This window comes from Sinocyclocheilus grahami, unplaced genomic scaffold, assembly GCF_001515645.1.
Source record: "Sinocyclocheilus grahami isolate Dianchi unplaced genomic scaffold, SAMN03320097.WGS_v1.1 scaffold384.1, whole genome shotgun sequence".
NCBI lineage: Eukaryota > Metazoa > Chordata > Actinopteri > Cypriniformes > Cyprinidae > Sinocyclocheilus > Sinocyclocheilus grahami.
Window position 1 is genome coordinate 160,018 of NW_015505563.1, and position 10,898 is coordinate 170,915.

Genomic DNA, 10,898 nt, shown 5'->3' on the forward strand with positions numbered 1-10,898 from the left:
GTGAAAAATCAGAACATCTTGTTCAGAGATTAAGCATATGTATACAAGTCATGGTAAATTGCAAAACATTATTTTCGATATCATCTCTCAAATCAAACATTCCAAAAACAGGCATAAACTATGAAATGGTTTTGAAAACCACTTTGATTGGGACAATCATCAGTGTTAGTCAATCAGACACTTGAATGTGTTTAACACAGCTTTCCTAGAAATAACAACTGGTGGCAATATGGTGAAAAATCAGAACATCTTGTTCAGAGATTAAGCAGATGTATACAAGTCATGGTAAATTGCAAAACATTATTTTCGATATCTCTCAAATCAAACATTCCAAAAACAGGCATAAACTATGAAATGGTTTTGAAAACCACTTTGATTGGGACAATCATCAGTGTTAGTCAATCAGACACTTGAATGTGTTTAACACAGCTTTCCTAGTCAGCCTGACAAGTACTTGTCTATCACAGAGGTTCAATGACAGTATAACTTTCAATGAGTATTTGAGCAGCTCTGTGGATCCATCAAAGCCAAACAAACAGATATGTTATCAAATGTATGCTTTAATATGAAACAGGCAAGCTGTTTATGAGTATTCACTTGTTATCAGCCCACTATTCTCCAAGCTGATTCAAATAGCTTGAATTTTCGTAATGTTCATGAGCAGATCAACCCATATGATGAACAACAATCAGAGGTCACTGTTAACAAACACTTTCACGTACATAATATGGTTATCGCCGTATAACAAAGATGTTGTTTTATCAAGCCAAAGCACCGGTACTGGTCTTTCTCAAATTATTGCAGTCCAAGCTTTTTGTTAAAAAACAGAATCTCATCACAATGATCAGAATTAGCTAAACTAACATTTCTTCAAATTTGTGTCATTTTGATGCAAAAAACCTTTGTGTTCAAACCCTCAGTAAAAGCTGAAAGTTGCTAACGTGATGAGGATTATTTCAGATGGAGGGCTGACGCAGATGGGAGACAAACTGACGTCTCTCACAGCAGCGCTCATTTCAGCAGGCCGGGATTTCACTCTGCAGTACCATCGAACAAAGACCGAGCAACAGCTCAGCCTTCCCGGATCTTCGCAGCAAGGGCGGAGTTCTCCTGACGAATGGCCTTGTAGTCTTCAAGGATCTTCTCTAGATTGCTAACTGTTCTTTTGCCATTTTCAGTCTCAATCTACAAAAAATAAATACATAAACTGATGACAGTTGAAAAGTGACAATGAAATGATGTTTGCTTAAATCTAAACATGACTTGGTTTCACACCTGCTCCTCAAGATCTCGGATTTCTCTCATGATGGTTCCTGTGTCTTCAATGGTCTGAATCAGCTGAGTGCAGTTCTGAGAGCACAAAAATGTTAGAATGATTAAGTTGATGATTCTCTTGCAGGACAAAATTGCCTTTAGTTGAGTTGTGTAGTTCAAAGGTTGAACAGATGGACTAAAGTACTGCTAATGGCCTGAGCAAAAGCCACCACATCATGTGCCTTTTTTGTCTGAAATGTTTTTTGCAGGATCACAAGCAGCATACCTTTTGCTCGTCTTGTCACATGAGACGAAAATGTCTTTCAAACACAGTACTTGCATTTTAGCACTACAATGTGCAACTTTTTAAAAAACAATCAAGACCAGGGACAACACCAAAATTTATATTATCACATTTATTTATAGATCTTAATAATATGCAGACTCATACCTCATGTAAGGCAGCCAAGTACTTGTAGGATTTACGGACAGATTCATCTTTCTTGGCATCCTGCAGTTAAAGATTTCAGTTTTTTAATACTGAATTACTATTACAAAACAATGAAAACTACAGATTATATAAGAGGGTCTGAGAGCACATTGAAAAATGAAACAATTTGCAATGTAAAATGTAATGTAGACAATATATTTTATAATTATTTTAAATACACTTTTGTTCAAATGATTTGACTCCTTTAAAAGAAATTAATACTTTTATTCAGCAAAAATACATTCAGCAAAAAGTGCTATTCCTTGAAAAAATGCTGTTCATTTGAACTTTCTATTCAAAGACTCCTACAAAAAAAATCACATTTCCAACAAAAATATTATGCACCACAACCGTTAATGTTTGAGCACCAAATCAGAAAATCAGAATGATTTGACACTAAAAATTCAGCTTTGCTATCTCAGGAAAGAATTACATTTTAAAATATACTAAAGTATAAATCCGTTCTCATAAATTATAATAATATGTAAAAAAATTACTGTTTTTACTGTTCATTGTTGTGTTCATTTATTTTTGATCAAATAAATGCAGCCTTGGTGAGACTTTCAAGAATATGTATACATATATAAAAAATATATAAATATATATTTTATAAATATATATAAAGAACCTTTTAAACGAGACTGACCTTAAACACCAGTTCATCGGTGACAGCAAATGTTCGGTCCAGTTTTCCTGTCAGGCCGTTAATCTCTTTCTGCAAGTCCTTTGTATCGGACAAAATCTGCAGGGGGTCGATTAATAGGGTCAGAGGTCAAAAGGCTTCTGAAGACCTGCCAACTTCAAACACAAAGCTAATGTCTGTGGACACAGGTCATGAACTTAGATGAAGTATTTAATTGAAGGCTAGATAAAGGATAAACTCAAACAAAGACCTTAGTGATTTCCTCCTTCTGTTTTTTTATGTTGCCTACGATCTCCAAGATCCTCATGGTGTAGGTTGAGCGAGACACATCTTTAGATAGCGTTTCATACTCAGCTAGCTGTAGAAAAACATTAAGAAGAAGAGTAAACAAACACAGTGAAGGTTAAACCAACAAACAATAAATATTATAAGACAGACTTCACAATTCAATGACTTTTTTTAGACCATGTCCTAACCATGACACAAGCACAACCAATCAAAATGTACATTTTTGTTTAATATGCATTTATGTGGACTAGGAATTTGAGACTCCAAAGGGAGTGGGAATACACAGCCAGATGTAACAGACATTGAAACCAAAAGATCATATGTCTTGTGATGGCGAATGAGGACAAAAACTCATTTACATTAAACAGATGGCACTGAACACTTGTGCTTAGTGGTTAGGACATGGTGTAAGTGCTAAATACATTTCTTAGATGACTGAAAGGAGAGGGAAGGGATGAGACAATGAAAACATTTAGTACCAGCTGCTTATACAGACTCTCTTTCTTTTTGGCCTCCTCAGCAGACTGTCTGATTTTGTCATGCAGGTCTTTGATCTCTGACAGCTTCCTGGAGGACTCAGACTGAGGGAAAGTTAACACAACTGGTTACTTCATGAAGGCACATAATGCTGTCAAAGTTATAGTAAGGGCTGCACAATTAATCACACCCAAAACAAAACAAACAAACAAACAAACAAAAAAAATTAAAAAAAAAAAAATCGCACTATGCCTTAGTGAGATTATTCAAATAACTTTTATTTTTCACATGAAAGTCGCTCATGATGCATTTTCAGTGTCCCGGAGCGGCTTGGTTCACAGTAAATAGATCACTTTTAACATGCATTTGGGAACACAACATGCAGCAACCATCAAACATCAATGCTTATAAACCGGCTGTTGTCAACAATAGAGAACTGTAGTTTTCTGCCAAAATAAAAGCATGATGGTATAACGCTTAGAAATTAAGACGTTAGGACAGCCATAAATAACAAGGTTTTAGTTTTACAGTTGTACTGTAAAATAAAATTGTTCTTATTATAAATGCTTTATAATTTTCCTTAACCTACTGCAATTTTAATTTTGGAGTACTTTTATTTTGCAATGAAATATCACAATAGAGATATTTCTTTATTTTCTTTATTTTTATTTAGCAATAATAATAACAGATATTCTTCTGATTATTATTATCATTATTGTTATTGATGTTATCGTTATGTTGATATACAATCAAAAAAATTTTGGGGCAAAAATGTGCAGCCACAACACAAACAAGCTTTGTGCACAATACAAAGAAGCACAGCAAACCTAGTACTTAAAACAAAACCAAATAAAAACGACATACATTTTAAATCCTAAACTCAATTTTTATCAGAAACATCACAATTATACTTCTTGTATCATGCAGCCCTTTTCATACTTTCTTGATATTATAGCAAATATCACAAAAATTACCTTAAAATTCTCAAAACTACTTTGCAAAAACAACTAATGCAGGATCAATCAATCGGCCTGTTATTATTCAGGGACTTGATGTACAAAGAATTGAATTGATATCTACATATTGGCTGTTTAGATAGGAGTGCATATTAGCTTTAGATGACTGCAGTTGCTATGGGGCTGTAACACAAGGTACCTCTCTGTTGCTGCACAGCTCTTTTAGTCTGCGGTGCTCGTCAATCAACGGGACTCTGTGTTTCTCCCACTGAGAGGCTAAATGAACCACTCGTTTAGAGCTTGCTTCAATCAGACTCTACCAAACACAAACACACAGGACAGACAAAGAGAAACATGTCATTAGTCACACGGTTTAATTCTGTCTGCACTGTACTGTAATTCCTGTTTTTATTGTTTGTTTTTGGTTCTGAACGGGGGTGATACAGGTGTGTACGGTGTGTGACTTGTGTACCTGTAATTTTAGCAGGTTGTTCTCAGCATCAGGTAGCAAGTCAATGGTCTGTCTCTTCATTTTGATCGAATTCTCCTTCTCGCCATTACTAACCTCTTTCTGTTGCAGCTCATCTGACACCTGCAGAGAGGAATGCGACATATCAATGATTAAAAAAAACTGCTGCATTTATTCTCCCATTAACTGAAGCTTCTGAGAATTGAAATATTTCCCCATATTATTATTATTGTTACATCACTATATTATATGTGATATGTTATATTATATATGTGATATAATGTCATTTTATCTGATAGGTCATTACCTGCTGGATGGACACAGTGAGCTGCTTGATGTCTCCTCCCACTTCTTCCATTTGAATTGACAGCTGCTGCAACTGTTGCTGCAGAACAGAAAGTTCTGCTTCCTGCTGGGCCTTTAGGTCCTCCTCTGATTGGTGAGAGCTGGGAAGTGCACTTGCTGCTGCTGCCATCTGCTGGGCTGCTTTCTCAGGTTCCTAAAATCATTTTGTCCTTTTCTTTTAATTTGCCTTTTTAGCTAAGAGCCTAAACATCTCAAGATCCACTCATTTAGATTACAAGCAGATGAAATTACTTGGATTAAGGATCTCAAATTAACTTTTGGTTTTAGTTTTAATAATAAATAAGAATAATAATAAGAAATGGCTTTAAGTTTTTCAAGGAGAGATTGACGAATACAATTTTTTTTTGTACTTTTGTAAGCGTCCAATTACCAATATATATATTTAAATGGCATTTATTTTATAATATAAAATAATCATTAGACTGCAGTGATATAAACATAATACATATTTTTAATTACTATATAAATGCGTTTTATAATTTTTTTGTTTTGAAAGGTTTATGTATTGTTTATGAATTATAAATATTATTACTACTACTATATAATTATGTTTATAATAATAATAATTTTGTGTTTTGTAATGTTTATGCATCATTTAAAAAGCTGTATTATAGTCCTTTAGTTTACTGGAATAATCATTCAATCTAAGAAAATTGAAAAACTAATGGCCAATCACAGAATCCTGCTGAGAAAGCATATTATCAGTATTAATAGTTTATCTATGTTTATCTCAGCCTAGATTACATGACAGCCTACTGGCACACCACTATTTTTACCATGCGTTTACTGTGAGCAACACATCTGGAGTCAGTCAATACAGGCAAAATTATTATATAGATATATTATATCTATATAATTATAACATATTAGCACTTTGCTTCTCACTCAAAACAAAAAACTATTTCAGATGCATCAAAAAAACGAATTACTAAGGCACTCGAAATTATAGTGAAAAAATTAAAAGCTATGTGAATAAAGGCATTTTAATTTTTTCACTATAATTTCGAGTGCCTTGGAGTGATTCGTTTTTTTTGATGAATTTAGAAATCCCGCATCCAAAGAGCACCAATTTATGGACTTTATATCCCAGCAGTAGGGCTGGGCAAAAAAATCGAATGCGATTTTCATGTGAATCTCATCAGTAAAGCCGCTTCTGGTGATTAGTAGTAAATCTCCAGCACATGCTTTCAGATGGAGCAGAATTTACTACACAGAGCTGTAGTTCACTGACAAGCTACACAAAATCGTGTTCAAAATCGCAGGCGATTCATTACCGATTTTGAACATGATTTTGTGTAGCTTGTCAGTCACCAGAAGCGGCTTTACTGATGAGATGCGCATGAAAACCCAGCAGCATTTTATTTTCAGACACATATTTCTTTTGATTGAGCTTTTGGCACACATTTCTGGTACATTTCCATGTCTGGCAAGCTTAGTCATAGCTGTAGTCCCAAAATGTCTACATTTTGAAAATAACCTTGTTAGTAACACAGTCATGTCACTATTATTTTCCATGACATGTATGAAATTTTCCATGACTGGAAAACAGCATTACAAAACCCAAAATTTTCCAGCATGTGGGAACCCTGGCCCATCAGTTTGAGTAAACAAATTCTGACAGGTACCTGTGTAAAGGTGAATTTCTCTGTATGGGTGAAGCGTGTGCCTTTGGTCAGCACATCTCCCCCAGTGGAAGCACCACCGAATGACTGCAGAAGATCAGCAAGGTCAGAAGTCGAGCGCGTGGCTCCGTGTGTGTCAGGACGAGGCTGAGCCGCTGCCCTCAGCTGCTCCTCGATACGCTTCTGCAGTCGGGCTTTCTTTCTGGATCGGTACTCCTGAAGAGACAAGATAACAAGAGTGGCAAGGCTTTAAATCCCCAAATGAAATACTTAACATAATTATATTTCTTTAGTTGAATATCACATTTTATTAATTTACTAAATCGTGATGGTTCTGAATGCGCTCTGGCTATTTTCAAAGCACTGCAGAAAAAACAGTAAACAAATAAATTACAAACACAGATAAAGCCTTGCGATTTACAAATAAAATATGTGCAGACAATAGACCAGTGTGTAAGTTAGTTGGAGGGGCAGGTGAGGTGAGAATGTGGAACTGAGGTGTGAGAAGGCAGCGGTACATTCAAAGGACACATACATGCTGAATGTCACACTTGTGTGAAAGACATCTCTGTGTTCCATCCTCGTGTTGATACATGCCTTTACCACAGAGATGCCATCAAGGAAAGCAGGACAGCAGCAAAAATATTTACATGCTAGTGTTATTGTTATTACCAAGACAGGGAAGCTAGGCGTCGTGCTAGAGAGACATCATGCTGAGGCTGTAAAGAAGGCCGTCTGTATGAGTAAACTGAGCCAAACTGAAATGAAGTGCTCGGCAATTTAACTATTCTATTAATTTCAGTTTCAGACATTGTTAAATGATCCACAATGATGAATTCATGAGCTTAATAATAATATTAATCGGCTCTTTAAAAGATAGTTTTTATAAAAATATCTACTCACCCTCAAGTTGTCTCAACCCTATGAGATCTTTTTTTTTTTTTTTTTTTTTACATACCACAAAATGTAATTTTTTAAAGAAAATCATGGTTATAAGGACTGGGGCTGTCAAGCTTTAAAATGACAAATAAAGCATCATACAACTGACAGCCATGAATGAAACCGATCATTCAAACTCAAATAAATAGTTTATCTACAAATCGGACACTATTAACTAAATCTATTCAAAGGGTTTTTGGTCCTCTGAAATAAAATAAAATTATTAAGAGGATTATTAGATTATATTAGATGAAAAAAACTTTAAAGACTTTACACTTTTAGAAATGTTGCTTTAGCAACTTACTGAAATACTGTAAATATTAATAATTCACCCTAAATTAAAATTCTGTCATCATTTACTCACCCTCAGGTTTCTCCAAACCTGTATGAATTTCTTTCTTCTGCTGAACATTTTGAAGAATGTGGGTTACCAAGCAGTTTCTGGTCTATGGAAGCCAATGGGGACGAACAACTGTTTGATTACCCTCTTCAAAATATCTTCTTTTACATTCAGCAGAAGAAAGAAATTCATACAGGTTTGAAACAACTTCAGGGTGAGTAAATTAAGAGAATTTTATTTTACCTTTTGGGTGAACTATACCGTTAAATTAAATCTTAAATTAAAAATTAAAGATACAAAGAAAAAAATAATGTGGGTTACCAAGCAGTTTCTGGTCTATGGAAGCCAATGGGGACTAACAACTGTTTGATTACCCTCTTCAAAATATCTTCTTTTACATTCAGCAGAAGAAAGAAATTCATACAGGTTTGAAACAACTTCAGGGTGAGTAAATTAAGAGAATTTTATTTTACCTTTTGGGTGAACTATACCGTTAAATTAAATCTTAAATTAAAAATTAAAGATACAAAGAAAAAAAACTATAATTCATTGCTCTACCTTGTTAACCATTTAAAATCTATTAAAATGACAAAGGCACAACAAAACGAATATAACAAAAATTTATAAAATTACAATGACAACTAAAAATATATATTGGAAAAAAATAAAAGCAAAGTTTTGAAATATTAATATTCTAATATTATATAAACAAAGCTAAATAACACTGTTATAAACGCCATGGAGACCTAGAAATGATGTCAAAACTATCACTAAGAAACTAATGACAGAATTTTTATTTTTGGATGAACTCTTAGGAGGGATGAGAATAACCTCAGGTGTAAGTCTTGACAGAAGGCCTTGGCTGTTCCATTCACTCTCCCACTCCTGTGTGGCACTTAGTTCAGAGATGTGGTTCTCCAAAAGAGACGCTGGCACCGAGGCATGCTGGGAAGGCTGGGCGGTCACAGGCAGCAAATAATTCCTCCAGTATTCTTGCACCTCTGAGAGAATTCACAAAGAAACATCAAAGACATACTAATGTTAGCTGAATGAATCTTAAGAGCTGAATTTGGTTTTTGTCAAATTCCTCAAAGGGGTAATCACACTTCAGGGGCAAGTGGCAACAAGGCCAATACCACAATGTATAAGACATTTCACAACAAACCTAAGGGGGCTTATTGAATTGAGTAAGTGAAAATGAACATGCCTTTTGGCTGTTTCCTGGAAGAGACCTTCACTGAATATGGGAGGCTCAGCGGCTGGGCGTGGAAACTGTGACATGGGCCGGAACTCTGAAATTACATTAACACATTTGTCAGTTAGTTAGTTAGCTTGCAAGAAGTTTCTAGAGTTCTGCATATAAGCCTTAGCCCTGGATTTCAAGATGTATGCATGCTGAGGTACCTGCGTTTTATGATGAATGGGGAGACTACAGGACAGAGGGAGCCAAGGCACTGACAACTGCGCTTTAATTTGAGCAGCAATTGCTCTCTGCAGCAGCGCAGACTTCCCTAAGAGAGGAGAGATACATGCAACAATCAGACAATTCTGAGAAACTAGCCTCATTATTCATATTCATTTAATCCAATAATCAAAAGCAACATGTGACGCTACAAAAGGCAAGCAAACTATTCTTTGGGAAAAAAGAATAGTAATGTTTGCGATAGTGAGTCTGAACCAGTCTGCACTGTTTCCCACTGAGTTTATAATTGCATTAACAAGCTATTAACTGAAATTGACTCTGGATACTTTCCAAGACAATAAAACATTTTAATGCATTTTTAGGCAATCAAGAGTGCTTAATTAATGTAGGAGAATTGAGGGGGAAGAATAATCATGTCTAGTTTATTGAAGAAAGCTGGGAATAATCGGCACTCTAAGCTCTTACATTAACACCCTAGTTAAATCACATTACCCTTTGATCCCAACATGAAGACCACACAGCCCAACCACAACACTTTATTAATATACAGCCAGAAATTCATCTCAGGTGTTGGAGAATTTGTTGAAGAAATTGTTGGAGACTTTGAGTCACATCAGATTTAATATGAGGTGAATCACTTCAAATTACGTCATAATTCTCCAGTATTATCACATGGTGTGTAAAGTAATTGATATAAACGAATTGCAAGTATAAACAGGCTCCCATAGTTGCTAGATTGCAATTTTACTATCTGCATTGCAACTAATAGATCATGCTGTTTAACCCGAAATAAAAAGAGTGACATCTTTTCTTCTGTATTGTGACGTATTTTCTAATGAAACAAATTATCGAGAGAAAAAAAATGCAGGGAATGGACTTTTTTCTAGTAGATCTGAATCTGAACTTGAGGATGATTTTAAGAAATGGCAGGCTTTAAGTAGACAAAATGATTGCAGAAGTCTGGTAAACATCACAAGAGAGAAGACTGTTGTTTCAGCAGAAGATTGATTTATGACATTTTAATTAAAAATTGGATGGATGAATCAATCCCAAAAAGATGCATTTATAAAATAAACACTGTGAATTCCCATTTTATGCATTTTATATTTCATATAATTATCAAGTACATGCCAAATACATAAATGCAAAAAAACAGTAGTCAAAAGTACCTGCAGGCTGGTCCGAGGCATCTGCTCTCTCTCTGGGCAGCTTCTCAACCAGAAACATGAACAGAGAGCGAATCTCTGGCTCATTGCTGTAGAGAAATGTCTGGTAGCCAATTTCCCCTTTAAAGCCCACATCCTAAACATACAGAAGAATGCAAAAATCACATCAGAGTGGATTACAAGTCATCGCGCTACCTTGTTAAGTTAGAACGTATAGAGATGTACTAACAGTAGCACTTTACAGTAAGGTCTCATTTGTTAACATTAGTTAATTAACTAACACAAACTATATATTTTTAAATTACATTTTTTTTTAATTTAATTTAATAACATTTTTACACCAGTTATTATCTTTTTTTAATGTTATATTGTAACCTTTGTAAAAATGTTCATGTTAGTTCACAGTACATCATACAACATTTGATTTTAAAGGGGTCATATGATGCAATTTCAAGTTTTCCTTTC

General features: G+C 34.9%; 1 protein-coding gene across 1 annotated transcript in view; it reads right to left on the bottom strand.

Annotated features, from left to right (window-relative positions):
* Nucleotides 1-227: 227 nt before the first annotated feature.
* The window catches only part of ccdc22 (coiled-coil domain containing 22), a 12,967-nt gene continuing 2,296 nt past the window's right edge, over nt 228-10,898 (bottom strand). Inside the window, exons 3-16 of the mRNA XM_016231165.1 lie at nt 10,437-10,569; nt 9,249-9,355; nt 9,052-9,136; nt 8,676-8,845; nt 6,569-6,781; nt 4,885-5,076; nt 4,581-4,700; nt 4,308-4,424; nt 3,155-3,256; nt 2,638-2,745; nt 2,391-2,486; nt 1,706-1,765; nt 1,276-1,350; nt 228-1,185 (exon numbers count right to left, since the gene is read on the bottom strand). Coding sequence (XP_016086651.1) covers nt 1,072-1,185; nt 1,276-1,350; nt 1,706-1,765; nt 2,391-2,486; nt 2,638-2,745; nt 3,155-3,256; nt 4,308-4,424; nt 4,581-4,700; nt 4,885-5,076; nt 6,569-6,781; nt 8,676-8,845; nt 9,052-9,136; nt 9,249-9,355; nt 10,437-10,569 — 1,692 coding nt within the window. The 3' untranslated portion in view covers nt 228-1,071. The remainder of the gene's footprint in view (nt 1,186-1,275; nt 1,351-1,705; nt 1,766-2,390; nt 2,487-2,637; nt 2,746-3,154; nt 3,257-4,307; nt 4,425-4,580; nt 4,701-4,884; nt 5,077-6,568; nt 6,782-8,675; nt 8,846-9,051; nt 9,137-9,248; nt 9,356-10,436; nt 10,570-10,898) is intronic.